This window comes from Heliangelus exortis, chromosome 7 (genome assembly GCF_036169615.1).
Source record: "Heliangelus exortis chromosome 7, bHelExo1.hap1, whole genome shotgun sequence".
NCBI classification, from domain to species: domain Eukaryota; kingdom Metazoa; phylum Chordata; class Aves; order Apodiformes; family Trochilidae; genus Heliangelus; species Heliangelus exortis.
The window spans coordinates 18099444-18121869 of NC_092428.1; the positions used below are offsets into that span (position 1 = coordinate 18099444).

The window sequence follows — 22426 nt, forward strand, 5'->3', positions numbered from 1 at the left end:
TGTATAGGAATATGATTTTAAAGGTTTATTTTATTATGTCACTAACTTTTGTAAATAACATTTTTCGTTTTGAGGAATTATGCAAGGCATTAATTCAACAAATGCCAAATATGCAACACAGTTATAATTATATGGCAGCAACACAATACCCTAACACATTTACACTAGAGAAAAGCTAGGCAGATACATGGAAAACAGTATTTTTATCTTAAATCCATGCAGAAGCATAGTGACATATTATGTTCAACACAAAATTAAATTAACTTACAAGTAAAGGCAATAGAAATACAGAGGTGGGGAAAAAATCCATGAATCTAGATTTGACCAACATGATACTAGACTGCATAGTAATTAATTTTTAAAACCCAGATACTATAGATAAGTGCTTAAGATATTATAAGCACACATACACATTATCATGCTGTTTGCTTTCCTCCCTGTACTTGATTGCATTTTCAAATTTACTGTCTGCATTGTTTTCCCTAACCTAAAAAAAAAAAAAAAGCCAAGATATTTTCTGCAACTCAGTGATACACCCTTCTTTGCTGCAGCCCAGTGATACACACTCCTATTTCATATAGGAGTCCATTTCATATAGAAGGTCCATATATTTGCAATACACAAGGTAGTTCCTTGTGGGAAATAAAAGGATGAACATATTATAGGGGATAATAAACTGAGCATGGACCAACAATGAACCAACAAGCTAACAAAAATAGAAGATACTGATATTTTACTTATTGTGTCACTGGCCAAAACCAGTGGAAAAGCCCCTAGTTTTACAATAGAATATGTAGGCAAGGAAGTGAGGTGTCAAAGCACATTATGAAGTGTGAGATGAAGCAGACTCTCAACAGAGGTGCATGGCAGGGGAACATGTGACAATGGTCATAGAATTGTTCAGTTGGAATGGAACTACAATATATTAGCATAGGACAGCATAAGAAAAACTATCTATGAAGATAATTAAGTTTTAGAATAGGTTGCCCAGAAAGGTACAAGAATGTCCACCCTTGTACCTTTTCAAGAATGAACTGGGCAAAAGGCCCAGTCTGCATTCAGTGCTGGCTCAGTTCTGAGCTGGCAGCTGGACCAGATCATGTCCCAAAGATCCCTTCCAGCCTCCTGACTCAGTCTAACTGGCTTGACCTGATTCTGAACCAGGACACCAAAAAAGTCTGAGTAAAACCTGATCATAATTTACTCAGTACACATCTGTGGGCCTCGGGACTGCAGCAAGGCAAAGCTTCCCGAATGATGTTTCTAGCTCATCTCAGTGGAAGATTTCCTAACATGAGCTGATTTTTGAGCCTGAGCAGTGTTCTGGGTTACCAATATACTAACTCTAGTTTTGGTCAAAGAGAGACCCTAAATAAAGCTACACTGCTCCCCCTGCTGCTGCCAAACTGTAAGGTATACTTACAGCTCTGGGACCAGCTGAATTACGGCATTCAAGGCTGATGAGATGAGTCTGAGAGCAGCAAACATCATCTAGTCGATGGGGTATTTTTTTTCCCTCTAGTTAAGTACTAGAGTATGCTCAGATATACTTTAATATGACAAATTATTGTTCCCAAATGTAAAGAAGTTAGTCTCAGGTACAATGGTTCATCAGAAAAACAGGAATGAAGTAATCAAAGGCTTCCTTCAGATAGTTAGCAGCATGATATTTTGGTTTTATTAGCAATAGTTAATGCAGTATAAAAAAAGACTCCTACAGTCAGTAATGTTGACACAATTGAAGCTGCATGTCCTAGCTAGGGGAAAAAACCCAACAAATCCTCAAATTAATAAGTTATTGTGGTAACAGTATACAATTACTGAAAAATATTATTTAATAATTAGGGAAAATATTAATACTTTCCTAAAGTGACCAGTGGTGTTAGGAACCTGTTGAATATGAGAAATTACAGAAGTAGTGAGAGCTGAATTGAAAGAATAACCAACATTGATGTTTTGGAAACTGAATTAATACCAGCTTATCTATTTCTCTCAGGATATCAATATGCAGGATACTTTATGTTTTTTTTTCATCACTACATAAAAGGCATATTGCTGGTCAGTCAGTCAACACCTTACTGACAGCAATTTGTAGGCAAAATGTTAAGATTTTATAGATACCACGCCAGATGGACTTTATCAGTATAGCATGAGGAATTCAGCAGTGTATCAGGAAGAAAAGCATAATAAAATTCAAGGTATAGTGGTTTTGTTTTCATCAAGCCATTTCCAGCTTATCCTCTGAGATTACAGTCCAAGTGCAAGTCTGAACAATGACCTTCCCATAACACTCTCAACCTCCTGCAAGACTTTCCTCCAACTTTCAAGACCATACCAGTAGCCCTGCAAATAAAGGTGTATCAGAAGACCTCTTTTCCTTCCACTGCTTGTGTCTCATGCTGTAAGCATAGGTTAATAGCCAAAAATTTAAGCATTCTGGAAAGCAACTTTTTACCTGAACTCCCAAGAATCTTACCCCAACTGATTCCTCACTGCTTTGTGAAAAGAACAGGCAACATTCATCACATCAGAAAAACCTTGTCGAAAACAGAATTTTCTCCTGCCTCCATTGTAAATCTGGCTTACTGCAGTATTAAACTTTTTAACCCACATTTTACTGTCAGGACCACCACACTTACCATGCTGATGCTAAGGCTCATCTCATTCTCTGAATTTCAAACAGAAAGAATGACCTCTGGGAAAATTTGAAGTCTGAGTATATAGTATCGTATTATAGTAATATAACAAGCTGCATAAGATTACAAAAAATTATTTTAAAATAACTCCGTGTGCCTTTCACTCAGTCACTTATAGCCTCTTTCAACACATTTACAGGTCCTCTAGCATTAGAAACATATTCTTTAACCAACTAAAGTTTGCAGCTTAAGCTTGAGACATTCGAGCTGTGGTAACTCAGCATTGCAGATAAGGCTCTGTAATCTGCACATCAGAATCTGGCAGTTTACATGGCAAGGTGAATGCTTCCCATGTCACCATTTCATCACCCACTGTCTGCAATGATATCCCCAGCAGCAACACCCCTGCCAATGCATTGCTTTGTTACTGCTCATGGTAAGGACAGGTTTGTGGCACCACTTCACTACAACAAACACAGGTATCAGATAACAGGTATCACATAATAAGAAAATTAAATACAGAAAAAAGAAAAATATAAGAAAATTAAAAACAGAAAAACTGTTCCAAATGACTGATGAAGAACTATGGGAGAGAAAACACAGAATTTGGAAAATTAATGTTTAAAATTATCAATGTTTCATTTTCAAAAGCAGGGAAAATCCATTATTCATCTGGAAGATGCTATATTTGTAGAAAGTTTCTGTTTGGGCAGAACCTCCTCACAGAGATGATTAAAAGCTTATAATTACATTGTATCAACTTTTTGTCTTTTGATTTAACCACCACTGCAAAGTCAAAGGGATGGTTTTTTAGATATGTGTTCACTAGCATAAAAGAATTTGCTATTTATTTTGCTGTTGACTCTAGTGACTGACTGAAGTAATCCAAGGTGATTTAATTCTGGTAACACTACCCTCATGTGCTGGGGAAAAAAAATGCCAAAGCAGTCCAACCAATGAACTCTCCCAGTAGAAGACTTAACCTATTTAAATAGAGATTACTACTTGAGAAATCTTTGTTACTGTTTTATTTTCTCTTAAAGAATTTTTAGCTGTTTTGAATGCGTAAGATGTTTCTGGATGTTCAGCACATTACTTCAAACACTTCGCACATCCCTTGTCAACAGCTTCAAATCAAAATACAGAATCAGGTATTCTAAAACAAAAGAATAAGATATTCCTTTAATCTCTCAGCCAGTGTTCACAAATCACCATGAAACTGAAATTAGCAGCAGCAGAGTAATAGAGTTAAACAGTAAATTGCAAAAAAGCCTGTGACTAGTGCCATGAGGAAGAATTCTCTCTCAGAAACCCAAACTCCATCTGGATTCCCTTGCTAGGAAAAATGTCCCACCTCCTGCAGTTTTGGTCAGGGCCTTACCAGAGTGGCAAAATATTGAAACAGAGAAATGCAAATTAGTACCAGTGTTCCTGAAGGGAAATAAGTCTGTCCTTTGGGATGAGCCCCTGCACTGGCTGAAGATATCATTGGCATTTGTTTGACATTACAGTACAAAGCTTTACAAAACCATGACTTTCAAAAATATGTTCACAGAGGAATAGCTTAACCAATTCTCTTAAATTACAGCAAATGCCTAAACTGGAAGGAACCAGAGATCTTCCTGTCCTCACTCCATCAAGGAAATTAGACTGGACTAAACTCTACTGTCACAGCTAGATATTTTCCAATATCTGAGCCAGTTCATTTAAAGCTATCTCAGCTATCTCAGTCTGAGTGATACTGCTGACAGCAGTACAGATGTACCCTGAAAGAGTGTTGCGTATCAGTTACAACTTTAATCAAAATGGGAATGCAAAAAAACCCCACCACACCAGCAACACAGGCTGTTATTTGTATTATTATACACATTTTGTTATCAAGCTGTCAAATACTTCAGCAGAAGCAGAAAATCTTGAAGCTGTCTACTTTAATAGTTAAGGCAGAAACCGAAATGCATTCACTGCTCCTGTTTCTTTTAGAAAGCCACACTTGTTTGCTCCCACAATGGGAAGTTAAAATCAATAGTTGCTATTTCTAGTCATAACATTTCTTTTGTTGTCAAACAAATGAGGAAACAAAAATAGTAATGCTAATTTCAACTACATTCAAAAGACAAATATGCAGATACCTCAAATACAAAAGATAATATCTACATGGAAGGAAAGCTTTCAGAGGACCTTTTTGAACAACAGACACCGGTAGCATTCTTTTAATAACAAAATAAGTTTAAAAAATTTCACACAGTCCAACTGTTAAGACAAATGGATAACCAAATGTTTCATGACATTAAGCTTCAGTCCTGCTTTCACAGCTGTAGACTACTTATTGGAAAAAATATATTAAAAATAAAACAGCGGTGGCACACGCTAAGATCAAGATTGAGATCTTCTAGTAGGCTTTCTGCTGCAAGTAACGACAAGTTGGAACAATTATAAAAACAATTTAAATCAAAAGGAATTGTCTCAAGATTTAAGAAACCATGTAACAAAAATAGTGACACAATACAGGTTACCTACATCTAGATAATTATAAATATATTATAGATAATGTAAAGCTTGCTTCAGCCAAAGCTGGAGACTATTTAATTTAGTTTACAAAAAGGCATAATTCCACAGAATTCCCCACAAAAATAAATCATAAAAGATAGCAGAATTTATTGCAAAGATAATCTATCATGCATAGAACAAACATCAATACATCAGAACAGAAAATATGTGAAAAAGAACAGGTTCACCAGATTCCTCCAAATGTTACTTTTATAAAACCATGAAGTAAAAATGGCAAAACTGTCAGCGGTACATCTCAAAGGGATGTGCAATGTGTTTCTGACAGCCTGTCGTTTCCCATCCAGTACACCTGGTATCCTTTTACTATGATCTAACTGACTGCACTATCCCAGTGTTACGCTGTTCCAACTGCCAAAATATTTAGAGAACATTAACAGAGAATACTGTGAAAGATGCATGGATTGTTCAAGAAACACTTTAAAAAGTAATGACACATTTCACATAGAAGACAATTTATGTATTCAAGGAAACCTAAACGTTATGCTTTTGTACCAACAATTGCCAGGGTACATTGGTGCTGAGAGATGCAACCATGACACTGGCTGAAAGCTGTCAATCATTTCCACAACATTCACAGTAACTTCCCAGCCATCTAAGACAACAAAACAGTTCAACCAGAAGAAAATCTCATAGTAGCTACAAATTATATATAGACAGGCTTGAGGGAGAAATTCTGAGCTGATGCAACACCTCATTCACTCTTGGGAGGAATGACTTGTATTGTTGCATTTCTCTTGATATTCAGCTCATGATGAGTTGCCTGTTAGAAATCACATTTCTGTCAACCAACTAAAAAATTGCAGTGCAAAAAGGAAAAGAACAAACAAACAACAAGAAAAAAAGAAGAAGAAGAAGAAAAAAAGAGACAGCCAAAGGCAAGGGGAAAAGCAAATACAATAGAGAATGATGCGTGTTTATGAAATTCTCCATTATGAGATTCTATGAAACCTCTGACTACTGAAAGCAATGGAAGGTGAGAAACAGAACCGTGCTGGTACTGGAAGGAAGGTGTGAGGTTGCTTCCAACCTCTCGGTGCTCTTTGATAGGAAACTGCCCATCGTTCCCTCAACAATCAAAAACTAAGAGATTTCTAACACCAGGAATAAGCCATGAAACAACCATACGCTTTAAAACACGAGTCAACAACCAGATGAAGACCGACTGAAGGAGGTGATGAAGGCTACACAGATACGTGTACCCACGCTGCGTTTTTAACACCCCACCCTTTTATTACCCTCTTTGAAGTTTAGAAAAGACATTTTAAACAAATTATTTAAAAAACAAAACAAAACCAAAAAGCATACGCGACTCGTCGGGACACGGCTGCCCCCGCCCTCCCGCCGCAGCCTCGGCCCCGCACACCGAGGTCCCGCAGGAGGAGGCAGCAGCCCGGGGGGAGAGCAGAGGCCCGGGAGAGGCAGTACCTGGCCCGGCGCCGCCATCTTGCCCTCAGCTCCGCGTCCCCGTCGCCCGGGGAGCGGGGGCGCGGCCGGGGCGGTTGGCGGGGCACGGAGCTCTTCCCCGGGGCCGACCGCCTGCCTTCACCCGGGCCCGGCGCCGGGCTGGGTCCCGGGAGCGCTGCTCTCGGTGCGGCGGTGCGGGAGCGGGGCGCTAGCGGGCCCTGGTGCCTTACGCCTTGAGAATAGCCCTGGGACTGAGCTGTCTTCACAGCCCCTGTCCGGAACGCAGCTCACCTGTCCCATGGGTGCCCGTGGGGTGCAGCCGGGAAGGAGCCTCTGCATGAGGAGGGATCTGTCTGCATGCTGGCTCCATCCCATCCTCTTGGTTCTTTGCAGCGTGTCCAGGCAGTCACTGCCACACCGGCACCGCTGACCTACACAGGCCACGCAGCAAATACCACGAGCGATAGCTGTAAGGAGAGCACAAGGAGGATAGGGACGTGGCTACTTACAAACAGGGCCGTGGAGCCTGTGAGAAGCCCAGTTCCTGCTGGGATGTCCGGGGGCAGTCCGGTGCCCTGGGGGATCATGTCCCTTAGGGCTGGTGCCCATGTCTTCCTATTCCATCGGGTCACTGCCGTCTCACAGCCAGTGGGGAGAGACTTAAGAACATCATGCACCGTGTAGCAATGTTTCCATGCCCGTTTTTATTCAGATCTTGCCGTTTTCCTAATGCTAACAGTGCCAGTAACTACTGGAAGCATTGTTTGAGTAAAAATTATAAGGATAGCATCATGCAGTTATCCCTGCAGTTACCGTAACAACATGGCAGCATTTTCTGACTCTTGCAAATCATGTTGGAACCAAATACCTAAACCTAAATACAGTCCAAGACTGTCAACACCTATTGCTATAGCCCAGACATCAGCAGGTGTAAATCATCATGTCTGTTGAGAGTAATTAACACGTAAGGAGTTACTCCAGCTAAGGGTCTGGACTTGAATGTTTGTATTTTACATACAATTTAGGAATAATTTACAAACTACAGTAAGAGGGGGAAGACAGACAACTGCATTTGCATTACAACATACATCAGTATGTCTTGTTCCTCCTCTTTGTCCTATTCTCTTCATGTTTTGTTTTTCTAAATTTGGATGACTAGCAGACTAAGCTTTGCTGGAACATTTTCTCTGTCAAATTTGTGTTGCGTGCAGACCCAGAGCAGCAGCAGCAGCAATTCAGAGTAATAGCACTTACCTGTGAGATCAAGTAAGATGCAAGCGTTTGGTGGGTGAATAATAATGAGAACAAAGAAAAAGCTAACTTATTTTGCAAAGCTTATTGATGTGCTGAGGGAGCTGCTATGACAAAACAATTTCTTTGCAGTGCCCCACATAAAGCAGAGACCTCCTGGGATTTCTGCTGCTGTTTCAAGGTCTGATGCTGTTTCGAAGCAGTTTGCCACTTTCTAAAGGTTGTCATCATCAGTTTCTTAAAATGCACAACCACTAAGTGCAGTACCTGTGTCTTAGCTGGGTCACTAGACAAGAACCTGCCCATTACCCACTAAGATTTTGATTTGTAGCTTGAGATTGAACATGAACATAACTCCTATTCTCGCTTGAGCACCCTGACCCTCACTGAGACACATACACCAATTGCACTTCGAAAAGGAGTCAGAAATCTGATTGAATGAGGTTCAGAGAGCTGGATCCTGTAGTGTTTTGTAGAATTATTCATAGTATTTTAAAGAATTGCTTAGCTTTGTGTAGAGCCCACACTGTGATTTCCCACAATTTGTGCTGTGCTCTGTAGCTGACAGCAGTGCAGCTGCAGTTACTTCCCCTTTTACTGTGTATATAAATCTAACAAAATAAGAACATTATTCAGACCTGTAAGTACTGCATTCAGTAAGGTGTAAAAACTGGGGAATTAAATGTGATATTTTTGGGCAACATATAGCAATGTATATGTTAGTTCTTAAGTTATCTAGTCAGCAACAGATAGATTTTGGACTTAGCGTTGCAGCCCTCTGATACTGAAAATGCCCACTGATTTCCATGAACATTTTCAATGTGAAAGACATGGAGGCTTGAAGCCCTTGGAAAGGAGATAATTCCATTTCTCTTACTCAATATTAAAGGACTGTATTCTGTCTTATACAAAACCTGCACTGAGAGGGTTGATTGAAGCTGAGCGCTGATTGAAGCTCAGCCCAAATTTCCTGTAGGGAGCTCTCAAACTTTCTACTTTTCAATTTAAATTTTCAGCTAGTCAGTGTCACAAAGGTTAGATGTCAGAAAAGATACCAACAAAAAAAGATTCAACAGTTTTGTTCAGTTATGTCTTCAAGTTCCATGAGAATCCTTCATGTTTACAAAGCCCACATTTGTGTGCATGTGAGTATTTAAGGCAGCTTTTTAATTTCCCTCAAATGCAGGACAAAGTGCAACACAGAATTAGTCATCTTAAAACTCTGCTATAGTTCTTCCCTAGTACAAGTAACCACAGTAGATTTTCTACAAATGCTAATGATCACAGACACTCCAGGTCAGAGCAGAAAACCAGCTCCTGCTATAATGTTCCTTCTCCACTGGCATAAGCTGTGTTAGTTCCAAAGGTTCCTGTATGTGTAATTTATCATATTTGAAAATGTGGCCTTACACAGTAACACAGTTAGTGCTCTTTTACATGTCTGAGGAGCCTCCAGGGGTCAGGTTCCTGAGGTTGCTTTGCTAAGGCCACTATCATCCAACACATGAGTATCTCGGAGGGAACACTTAGCTTTTCTTTCTGTCTTTACTTAAAGCTCTTCAGCTTGTGCTGCCTGGGCCAACTCTAGCCTGTTAAAAATAACCACATGGCTCACTTTCACTCAGCCCTGGTAGGGGCTGGGCAAAGAGTTGGTTGCTCTCCTCCGTTTTCATCAGGTCCTCAGATTTTCATTTTGCTTACAATGCAGCAAAGCATCATGAATACAGTGATTACAAGCAGCTCCCTGCACAATAAATTACACTGTGGTATTCCTAGAAATATTTTCCTCTTTGTCAGTAACCACATCTTTTTGGGGAAGGAGCAGACCCAACCTGCATCACCCAGTCCGTGTCAGAAGAAGAAAGGTCAGAGTTGCCCATGAAGCTTCACAGATCTTTGATGGTGTGGGCCACCTGCAACTGGAACAACACAGCAGCTGCAAGAGGGCTCCAAAATATTCCACTGAGTCCTCCAGTTTTAATAACCAAAATGATTCAGTCTGATTTTGTGACTCATTTGAAGAGGTCTTTGCATTTCAGCAGTACATGAAGTTTATGAATTAAGAAAAGGAATGATTTTTCAGATGCCTTCTTTTAAAAGGCAACGTTTTTGTGAGCTCCGTGCCTATTCACACATCCCCCCCTTGATGACACAGATCCTGTGAAAATGTTCAATTGCAAATATGTTTCCATTCAGTTCAGCATCACCAAGCACAGTAATTATACACAGGTAAATTCAAGAGGAAAAGCAGATGAAAATTCCTAGTAGAGCCTTACTTTTTACACAAAGATCCAATAGACATACAGCTTCTGTGACAACAAACTGGTTGAATTCTTGCCCTCTGGGACAAGGACTGAAAAACCTATGGGCACGAATGGAGGTCTTGCACACTGTATTGGGGTTTGACCCTCTTAGTAACAAAAAAAATGGATAATTTGGTAAAGTACCAGTACATTAGTGTTACATGGCTCTTAATAAGGAGTCATGCATTATTGTACAGAGTGTGTTAACAATGTAATTAATCATTCTCTCCTGGCTCCTCTGTAAGATTCATCACATCCTCTGTCCAGGGAACAGTATTCCCTCTAGGTAATGTTCTTCTGTTTTATATATCATATATCTTCAGAGAAAAATTCAGGGCATGATTATGTACTAGAAAAAGAAACACATAAATCCCAGGTTGTCAGTGAAACTTGTTTTTAAAACAAAAAGATAATTCTGCCATTTCTCAGGCACTCTACAATTAAAGTAAGAGATGAGTACAAGAGGATAACTGCTTTGGTGTATCAGCAGTGGGATGGACAGGTTCCTGAGTTATTTAAGGAAAGATACTTTTTTGATCTAACCGTTCTTCAATACAATCTACTCAGAATCTCTCCCTGTCTGTTTAATTAATAGGTAGGCAAAATTTCCAAGTGATTTGATAGTGATTTTGAGAGACTTATAAAGTTAGTACTTGGCTCAGCAACAAGAAAGTACAAGTTAAATTGAGCAAATCATAAATTTTCAATTATTCATAACAATATACATACAGAGAAATTAAAGCAGTAAAACATGCACTCTATCAATGATTCCATTATCCTCTCCCTGTAAAGAGAAGTGGCTCAATGGAGGATAAAAGCAAATATCAGATTGATTCTATTCCTCATCTGAGCCAAAATACTGCTATATCTACTGCCAAGAAATTGAACTGAGGTTCACAGAAATCCTAGAAATTAGACAGAAAAGACTTAAAAGGAGAGGCAGTCCATCTCCAGGGAACCTGTACTTTTTCCTGCCAAAAAGAACTTCAAGAAGAAATATGAATTTATTTAACCCAGTAGTTCAAGACAGTTCCTTACTATGTAGTACATTGCAGAAGTAATGTATATGACATTGCATCATGCTATTGATATGAATGAAGAAAACTTAGGATTTTCTTCCCTCTAAGTAAAAAAAATCTCTGTAGATCTAAAGGACTGTTCACAGTCAGCTTTCAGACCAGAAAAATCCACTACAGTCCCCAAATACAAGATGAGACAAAAAGGACAGCACTGACCATTGAATGACTCTTAAGCCCTTTGGGAGAGAAATTTACTGTCTAAGTTTTATACAGCGTGGATACACTGGTGACAATGAATAAACAATTTAACATAGGCTTGACATAGGTTTTTGGGTTTATTGAGGGCACTTAGGAAAGCATTGTTTCACTCACTTAGTGAGCTCACTTAGAGCTGTATTATTCAGGGGGAGAAGCTGTTCAGTAGAGAACATGCCAATTAATGTAGTAAGGAAAATTACCAGAAGGAATAAACCAAATTAAACAACAAAATATATTATGGTGGCAAACAGAGACAAAAGTTGTTAAATGCAATTTGACATGTACTTATCTGTTAAACATATGTATGTATGGTTTTTATATAATAGATGTGTCTATATGCCTTTCTTCACACTACCTTTTGAGCTCTGATTCCCATCTTCTTCTCTATGTCTTTTGTAAAGGTAGAAACTACCATTAATCCAGACAAGTTTGCATGAAATGGAATATTAAACTCCATGCAAAAGAGGAGACATTTGTTGTTTAGGCAAACTGCCTTCAAATTTCAGTTTGATAGTCAAAACTTGACTTTTCAGTTTGAACTATTGTTTAATTCTGTCGGCTGGCCCAAGAAGATAGAAAAGCTCAACTGTGTGAAGTACAAGCCTGAAACTATTATTATATCTTAATAACATAGCAAAGCCTACAAAAAGAAATAAATTAATTCACTGATTCCATTGTCTTTGCCCTTTTGCTCCCACGTGGGAACATAATTTTCTTTCAGAGATTTCATACTTCTTTCATGTCTTTGTTGTGAAGCTCTATTGATTTATTTTTTTTCCACCTTCTCAATATGATGTTAACCAGCTTTTAGAATAACATATAACAATTTAGAGCAGTAAGTGAAAAAATACATCCAGTGAAATCTACAGGGGGATTTTCAATAGAGAGATCATAATTACGCAAGACACAAGCTGGCTTGTATACTGGAGTTTATGAAACCATCTTTCTTTTAAAAAAAAAAAAAGCCCTGTGACTTTTATGTCAGTCTAGACACGTGTGCTGCTTGTCACTATTTCCAGGTTAAATTGACTGTATTTTTTCTTTGAACTTTTGTGAGCAGTTTGCTTGTTGAGTGTCTTGGTATCTTTTTACTCATTTAATATGGACTGTCAAGCCTGAATTGCAGGGACATAGCATAATGTTTAAGTGATGTCTTGGAGCAAGGTCACAATTATAGCAGCAATACCTGGAGAGTCAGCATGGCAAGCATATTCCCCCACTGCACAGAGAGGGCTACAGTCAACAGAGAAATTTGTTACTGTGCAGACTATCAAAAAATCCTAAGTGTCTCTGCAACCAGAACGAAGAAAGACGATTGGGGTAGGTAGCACATGTCTCCTCCTTGTGTACTTAGAATCACAGAGTACAAATCCCAGGGAGTGGATGAGCACGCTGGGAAAAATGTGTCCATGCAGTCTACTTAAACATCTAAGCATAAAGCTTATTCTTTGATCATTAGGCAATATGGTTAAAATTACAATAAGCTTTTTGTCATTGCCCTTCCCTTTTTCTTCAACTCACTCGAGGTTGTGGATTCATCTTGGCAGAGTACCTTAAAATTAAAGGGTGTGTAACTCAGCAATCAGTCCTGGGAACACTTTCTTTCCTGCATCCTGAATGTGAAATAATATTCAGTGCAAGCAGATGTTTATAGAGGGCTGCAAGGAGGAGTTAATGTCCATATTAACTCAAAAAAAGATTATGTAGTTGCATGCAAAAAATGAATGTGCAGCTCTCTAGAGAGGTTTAGTATATTACTTCTAGTAAAAATAAAACTCATTGAGCAGAAGACCTGAGGCCAGCACATATATTTGTGCTAACAATATCACTAACTGCATACAAGCTCTGACTGTGATGTCATAAGGAACATTAATGGATTTCTTACAGAATGGGGGGTCAAATGCTTCCATAATGTCTTTATTATAATAATTTATTGATTTAGTGGTGAATCTAAAATTAGCTGCTTGGAGAGTGAAAGTCTAATTAGTCTTAACCCATTTTTGAGTCCTTTAATACCTTGGAACTCAAAATTCAAAGAGAGGGCAAAGATGGGGCACAGCTCTTGTAAACCAGTCTTGCCCTCAGCTTGAGCACCCAGACATATTCTGCTGATACTTGTGACTGTTATGAACAATTGCATGGTCCCTGGGGAGCAGAGTTACCCACATGCTAGGAAATGTAGAAGCAGGATGAAAGCCCCAACACACTGTTTGGCAACATTCCTTAAACATGAGCTTATGCTTTTCTCATTTACTTGAAGAGAAATTTGAAACTGATAAAAGTTAATGGAGTTTCATTCTTATAAAGCAATGCAAATGAATCATCCTCCTTGTTTTAACATCTGTGAACAGAGTCTTCCTCTTTCTTGCAAACAAAATGTACAAAATTCTCTTCAAGTTTTAATTCTATTTGGCATCTGCGCATACACTGCCAGGGATATTCAAAACCATTCACATTAACAGCAAATATTATTTTTGCTCTAAAGAAGGGAACAAATCCTTATTGATATTCAGCAAGTAGTGCATTGTTGCAACCAAGATATAATTTACTTACTTGGCTGACTGGATTACATTACTCCATGAATTTTGTAGTTTCATCTGTGAAAAATCGAACTTTGGTTCTACTGTTGTCATTTCCCATAATTCTTTCAAAACAATCTGTGGCAACAGGAGAAAAAATAGCTCCACAAAAAATAGCTCACATGCTTCTGGTGATAGCATGTGAAAGGACATTATTTAGAGTTCATTAATTAGATTAAGAAGTTTGTCATATTCTTTACATTATCTGTGAGTCAGACGTTGTATATAAGTATTTCTGCCATTTGTGTACTTTGTAAAGGCCTCGACTTCCTTTGTTCCCTGGGAACCCTGCAGTGAAAGCATTTGTCTTCAGCAGCACATGGCTTTGTTATGCTGCATGAATAATATTTCTAGTTGTTCTCCTCAACCTTTCACTTCAATCAGAACCCACCCATTGTCATCCCTAGTCAAGGCTCCCTCAGTGCAGCACTGCTGCCACCTGAACATGACAAAAGCTCAACAATTTACAGCAAAATCCAGAGGAGTTCAGCCTATGCAAGGATGATAGGGCTAAAAGATTCTTATTTATAAAATTAGCCATTAGAACTAGAATTCAGTAAAAAAACTAAAAAAAAAACCTAACGTCCAAAAAATAGAGGATCGTGGATGCTCTTTCAACTGGGATTTCTTCCTCTTTACTTCCTCTCATGTAAATATCTAAACTCTCTTTGAAGAAAATAAAATCCATCTCTAAACCTAGATTTAGGTTCAAAAAATGTTTATAGGCTTTCCTACAAAAAACTGACTTAAAAGTTCTATCTCTTGATTCTATCTAGCACAGTCTAATGTTTCTCCTACCTCTTGGCTTTTACACTATCACATGATAGTTACTTTTCTTGATAGTTACTTTTCCATAACGACCTTTTCCATGTTGCCCCTGCCAACAAAGACATTACTCTTGATAAATGGCTATTTAATTTTTAACTGCCTCTGCTGCATTTTACAATATAAGCTGTAACTGGATGTTTGTACATGTACAAGGGAAATTTTTTTTCTCATAGCCACAGTGAAAAGTTATTTTGTTGAAAATAGAGAAATTGAATGGAATCCAAATAAAGCATTATTTAAGTACAACTCAGACATGTAAATTTCTGATGCCAAAAAATAACTAAAAATCAGAGCCTACTAGTAGGGTATTATAATGGAAACCATTTTTCCATTCCTACCTCCACTTTTTGCTGCTATTCATGAATCCCAGTATCACTCTTACAATAATGGTGAAGTAATAATAATTATTTCTGTATCAGTCAAAAAAACATCTGTATGATGTCATCTGCTGTTAACAAAATGTAAATCATTACACTAAGTTGATAGTATCTTTCTGGTTATATAAAAAATGGACTCAATCTTCTTTCTCCCCACCCTATATAATTAAAAAAATAAAATAAAGTCAGAAACCAATTTTTAGCCAAGCATTCATCAGAGTATGTATTGTTAACAGGTGTTGTGTATTTCATTTCCTTCGCACACAGTGTTGGAATGTAAAACTGTAATACAGCTCCTAGGAACAAGTAGCATAATTAAAATTCTTTGCTAGTTTGATTTCCTGGGTATTTTCTCCCTTTAAAATAACTACATTGTAAACAAGAGCCAATTTCTTAGATTTGATCTATGGGTTGTACAGATTATATTTCAGGTTCAAAATGGTGATTTAGACAATAATGCATAACAGCTGAATAGTTATTTATAATGGTGCAGCACCTGCAGCAGGCTGTCAGCTGAAAAAGCAAATCTAAATGCTTTCAAATTCACTTGTGTATTATAATAGGAGTAGCAGTGGCCACTATAGATACAATAGTTAAGCATGTAATGTAACTTTTGTTTCTGATTGCTTGTCATTTTCACAATTTTATTCCTTTAATACCAAAAATGTTTGTACTTAGTGTCAGGCCATACGCATTTTGAATAGTTCAGGCACAATCTAGCTTTTTGTTAATTAAGGGGGTGTGCCACTGAATTTAAATATTAAATAGAAAATCAAACTCGTCTCATAATTTCAATATTTCCTACACTTTCCACACTTCTGTACATGCATATTTAATAGAACTTTGCAGTGCTTTTTTTTTTTTTTTCCAGTCTTGATTAAAGTTGCTGATCATTCTGGAAAAATAGTATCTGAAATTTTAAAACCATAAAGATGTTTTCTTCACCTCAGTATGAAGCAGGGTTTTCATATGAGCCTTTTAGCAGCAGCTCCCATTTAAAATTCTGCAATTGTGCTTATGCATTTTGCTTTTATATTTGGTTCCCTCCTGGATTCAAAAGAGCGTGGATCATTTGTATGATGATGTGATAATTCTTCAGTGATGTGAAACACAAATTGGGAAGAAATATAACAGCTGGTTGCAGCAGATCAAGGACCATACATACACTGTCAGTGTGCTGATGTATCCTTCACCCACAATATGAAGTCCATTTAGATGTGCACAGTCTACCAAGCAATGGTCAGATTTCCACCAGAAGGAATGACTGGTATGTGACCGTACATGGACCATCCTAAACCCATTGGAATTTTCAAAGCAAGACACAGTTTTAACTTCTCTTGTATATTAAATATCTATAAAAATACTTATTTACCTTGTGTGTGTTACGAGGCATAAGATGAAAAAGCTTTGGTAAAGTGCTTTGAGATCTCCAGTGGCAAGGTGACAGGCAGTGTAAGTACAGTGCTACACTTCCATCTGAACAAGCAAAGTTATATTTGTTTCTAGTAACTCTAAAACCATAAGCAGAATTAGAATCTGCCTCCAGGTGAAAGGAAAAAAGTCTTGAAGGAACAAATTCCTTTAGAATAGAAGCAACAGAAAAATAAAAGAAAGAAATGACTGGCTTTTGACAGAGATAGCTGTAACGGAGGCTAGAAGCAATCCACTTGCTCTGGGGTGATGGGATGATGTCATTGCCAATTAGCACGAGTACTTTGTTTTATAGCATCCATTTATTCCGTGTGTGACCTATTTTAGTGTACAGCTACAAAATCATCTTTGGAGTGCTCCACTGGAGCCAAGGGAGTTAATCCTAGAATTAGCTTGGCCAGTGAAGTGGTTCATAAGCAATAGAAATACTTACAGAAACATAGTCTGAAAAAGAGTAATAGAGAAGAGATTTGTTCTTGCTATAAATCTTCTTGGCTTTGTGCTAATGTTATTTATCCACTTGAGAGAGGGAGGACATTATATAATGTATGCATATTGTGTACTATAAGATAGTGTCTTTGCAATGTAAACTGCCCATTAGTAATGCAAAGCAACTTATTTTCATCTGCTAGATCATTGCTGCAAATTTTTCTCTTGGGTTTTGAGATGTTATAAATCTTGATGAAGTCAACATTTGTTCTCTTTATCCTCAACTTCTGTTTGATTCTCTCTACTTAAAATGCATATTAACACACTGGAAGACCATTGAGCTTTATATGATCTCAGTAAGAAAATGTTTCCACTCCTGGGAAGTGCTGATACCCCACATCTCAGCCTGCCAGTCTAGCTGGGGAAAATTCAGACACCCCTCCAAGCATCCCTCAACTCCATAATGTTTGTAGCACCATGAAACACATGGGTTTAAAATGTGTTGAAGCACAGCTTGAGACAGCCAAGAGAAACTGTGGCTGTGGCACAGTGGCCTTACAGCCACCCAGGGGCAGAGTGCTGGGGAACAAGGTGTAGTGGCTCCTCCAGCATCCCCCCAGCAGTAATCCAGCATCCTCCATCCAGAGGAGTGTGCACTTCCCAAGTGCCCTGGCAGTGAAACAAGCCAAAGCAGCTTTTGGCTATTGGAGGAGAGCTGACTCAGGGTCTGACTCACATCCCGTTCAGCCTCCCAGCCTTCAGTTGTGTGAGCACTTCTTGGCATTGCTCTTGTAAATGTAATAGTAAACCATTGCCAGCAGTACATTTGGCCCCTTGCCAGTTGATGATGCCAAACCAAATGTGACCACTTCTACCAATCCACAGAACCCACACCTCAAACGAGTTGCCATATGGTAACTTTGGAGTGACAGCTTCACCTGGATTTATTTCACACAGTCAAAATACTTTTTTCAAGTATTCTCCATTGTAACAATAAAGAAAAGCTGTAATGAAAGCAGTGGCAGTCTTCTGCTGACTCTAGAAAGACTTCAGGTTTGGTGAGAATACTTGCAGTCTTAATATTAACTCTTTTCCTGTAACACCTAGACAGTACAGAATCAGGTACTCACCTGCCTCTTGTCCATCTGCTTCTCATCAGTATCCTTTGTCTCCTCAGTTCAGCAGCTTCTACATCGTTGCACCCAGCTGTCTCCCCAGAAGAACATTTCTGTGCCAAGGGAGAAGCTTTGCATGCCAGTGCCAGGATTATCTGGATCCTGAATATTACTCCAGCTGCTTTAGAACACTGAGGATCTGCAAACACAGCCAGAGGGGCCCATGGACAACTTTTCCATGCTATTACACTTTCTCTGAAGTTTGATATTTTCCATATCTAGCTGTTAAGTGTCAACAAGTGTTCAAAGCAGGTACAGGAGAGCACAAGCTTGCTGCTCTTGATGGAATTTCAGCTTGGTTGAAAACCACAACATAGCTGCATATGATCACAAGGTCCAGTGATGTCTGTGCCTGGTGCCTCATCTTCATCCACATTTTATGACATAATTTCACTGAATATTCAAAGCTGAACCTGCTGGTGCCTCAAGGCAGTGAGATGGACAGCATTTGTATATTTGTGGAGTCAAGAACCTGGAACAAACCACACACAGGTTGGTTGTGGCAGAAGGGATCTTGAAAATGAAAATAAGGACTTTCTTTTCCAGCTCGTAACTATGTATCTCACTCATTTTATGTGGTTTTGGTCAAGCCACACACAATCAGAGTTTTAAAAAGTGATTTCAACATAAAAGTAGATATGCAAAGTCTTCAAAAGCACCAAGGCAAAAATGTGACATTTTTAAGAATCACCAAAGTTGTGTATCAGGACCTTTAACGTAAATTTTAATTCTCTTTGAAGATTTGTTTCCACCTCCCTCATATTCTTGATTTCATTATGTAATAATTGCATGCACTTTCAAGATACTGTCTAAGTTCACAAGTATCTACTAAAATTATTTCATTAATATTTATAAACCACAAATAAAGCTGTAAAGCTCTTTTCCTACAGTAAGAATTACTCCTTTAGCTTTGTATATATTCATGGGAGGTATTTATTGGATTTAATAATCACTGCTCTGTGGGAAACCCACAAAAATTAAGATTTAGCTGACATTCATTTATCCAGGAAATCTGTTCAGTGGAATCTTGCATAAGAAAAGTAGAAAAGTATTCTCTTTAGGAATAGGCTACGAGGATCTGGATTTTCCCTCCTTGGACAAGCATCTCCAGGAAATTCCAACATTAATCATGCTTTCTGCATGCTTTCCACCCAAGATATATTCCCGGACACTTCGTCCTACACATGGATACTGCATTTGCCAGATAACCAAATCTAGAGTAATGGGTAACTCCGCTGACTTTCCCGTGTTGCAGTTTGCACGGATTATAAAAGCTTGTGCATGTATTCCTCCAGTGTTTGCATGTTACAACATTCTCCTTATTTAACTTCAGGGCTCAGTCTGTGGTGCAGTTCTGCTCACCCTGGCTTCCTGACAGGCCCAGCAGAGCTGCTTTGGGTACATGAATATCGGTGCCTTAAGCAATGACTTGCTCCTCCTGAGTCAAAGGTGCTGCATTGCTCCTTGGTGCAAACACGTGGACATGGAGCAGTCACTTTTTTTTGTGCTTTTCTACTTATCAGCACAATTCCTTTGTGACAGCCACAGCAAAGCAGCCAGCAGCCATGACCAGTTGCCAAGCCTTCCATAGAGCTAACAAGAATGCAATTTTTGGCTTCAGGCTACAGAAGATGTTAAACCTGCCCCTTTGGCTCTTCCCCCTCCCTCTGGTAGGCAGGAAATGCCTTTCATTTGCTACAACTATTAGGGAGGGTGTGATGAGTGATGACCCTGCACTATCTTGCATTTACACCAAAGTGGCAGAATCATATTGACTCGTTATCTGATACCATTTGATGGTAGCCACTGCAACACTGATTCTCCTATCTTGTGTGACTACTTTGAGCTTGCAAAGCTGCCTGACAGCACACTGGCACCAGTTATTCTGAAAGCTTTATTCACTTTATATAGGTAAAGCAATATAAGCCCAAAGGTTATATTTGAGTATTGGATCTAGTTTGTTAGCAGTAATATATCATATTTCAAACTATTTGGCAACAGGCTGAGAACCTCTTTAAAAGATGCTATAATTATAAGGTGGAGTAATTTCTTTATATTTATTTTAATAGTATGTATTTTAAAGTGCCCTCTGGGAGCAAAAAATGTTTATAGAGATAAAGCTGTAGGGAGTAATAAATTTGTGCCAATATGTGTAGCTGAACCACCAATTTTTCTTTATTAATTTAGTTTCTGGATTTGTTCCTAATATCTACAGCTGTATTATCCCTTCATAGAGGTGGATGGGTGGGTGAAATGGGGTTGATTACAATTGATTTAGTAACCAAAGAGTAATTTTTTCCATTGTTTGTTCAGCACATTACTAAACATGTGGCTTAATTACAGTTGCCTTGTGTTCTTTTCAGTCTGGTACTGCTTATTTTACTGAGACACTGATTTATGCAAAATATTAATTGAAATAGAAAACAGACACACTATGAGAGCTGACATCCATGAAAACATTAGTTACTCATATTTTGCACTGAGCCTATTGGGCTTCTCAGAGGAATCAGTGTTACAGTTTAATTTGGAACAACACAGACTCCCTCCTTCCAGAAACAGTGGTACTGCATGTACCACATCGTGGAGAACAGGTCAGAAGAATCTTACTTTTTCCAATGGCTGCAAGGGGACAATCTCAGAGTTCTTCAGTTAAAGTCTCAAAAATGTGCTGAAGTAGCAGTTCCGTTTCAGTGTGATTGCAATAATTGTATGCAAATGTCTCATTAAAAGTAATTCAACTTTATATAGCTATAAATAAGCTACTATGCTGTTGTAATGTGTTTCCAGGCCATTAAGTAGTATAATAAAGATTCATGGATTCTCTCAGTAGGTTGGGTAATCAAAAAAACCACCAAACTCACCCCCCAAATTCAAGCAACTATATGTTAGCAGACCTTGTTTTGTTTCCAGAGTAAGCTTTGTAATTAATCTGTTTAGAATAAATTCACTAAATATAAACAGAAAATAATGTTCATTCACAGAATTCATAACTCAATATATCCAGCAGGAATGTTTTTACATATAATTTTCTATTCAAGACTTTAATTCAATCCATTGAATTTTGCTGTTTCTTCTTCATAGCCCAAATCTAATATACAATCTTAACTTTATAACAAGATAGTCAGAATGCAGAATTAAGCAGTTTTGCAGAGAGACACATAAAATCCTTTCAGATATTTTTAGGAGTATGAGAATTTTCTAACCTTCACTACCCATTAATGGGATTCAGATATCCACTGTGAAATGATCCAAATATCTCTTGGGTAACAGCCTTTGCAGTTACAATATTAATGCGTTGGGTTTTTTGTTGTTGGTTGTTTTTTTTTTTTTAACTACATAGCTAATGCACATATCTCTCTACACTGCAGTACACAGATAGTCACAGTAACCAAGACTAGACAACGTGGGGAAAGCAAAAGTGAGCCACAATACCAAAGCTAGCAGAAACAGAAGAAAGAAGAATTTGGGTACCAAGACCACATCCAAGACCCTGGCAAGAATAAGAAACATAGACCAAATCCAAAAGTCAATTTCAAATTTGACTTGTGAGGAGGTGGGTTCTAGATACACAATTCCCCATTTTCACCATTAGTTAATTAAAATGCATGTACAGGACAGAACACACCTCAGTGGCATTGCTGCCTCCTGGCTTCTCTGCCTGGCCCAGGCTTCACCAAGATTTTCTTTTGCTTGGTACTTACAACTAAGATAGGAAAATCAAAAGATTTCCTAATAAACCCAAGAACACTAGATGTTGTGGGCCATAAAGGGCTGTTAAAATGGATGCATGGTACATTTTACCTTGGTTGAACTCTCAAAGATATTCAGAGATTCAGAAACAGGAGGAAGTGCTGCCAGACTCAAAGGAGAAAAAGAGGAGAGGGAGGGTAGGAGGGAAAAGTGTTGAAATTTTGGTGACTTTTTAACTTTAGTAACAAAGGACAAGATAATAATAAAAGGTTGTGGGGACATCAGGAGAAAAAAGGGAAGAGAGGCAGGGAAGGCACAAAAGATACAGTTACCCTCCTCACTAAAGTTAGAGCAGGAAATGGGCACTGTAAGTGAAAGGTACTATTAGGCACATGGTTACTCTTAAAAGGCAACCACTGTGCACAGTGTCTGGTTTGCTTCTGCCTCTTTCACTCCCAAGCTGCCATGGAAACCAACC

The 22426-nt window shown here is 38.5% G+C and overlaps 1 protein-coding gene across 4 annotated transcripts in view; it reads right to left on the reverse strand.

Moving 5' to 3' along the window:
• Positions 1 to 22426, reverse strand: part of CABCOCO1 (ciliary associated calcium binding coiled-coil 1) — a 152226-nt gene that overhangs the window by 43858 nt on the left and 85942 nt on the right. For 2 of the 4 annotated variants that reach the window (XM_071749138.1, XM_071749136.1), the window contains one exon: positions 6900 to 7075. In XM_071749138.1, the coding sequence (XP_071605239.1) occupies positions 6900 to 6983 (84 nt within the window). In that variant the 5' untranslated portion in view covers positions 6984 to 7075. Of the gene's footprint in view, positions 1 to 6629; positions 6847 to 6899; positions 7076 to 18213; positions 18473 to 22426 lie in introns of those variants that run through there. The other 2 variants (XM_071749137.1, XM_071749139.1) reach the window with 2 other exon arrangements.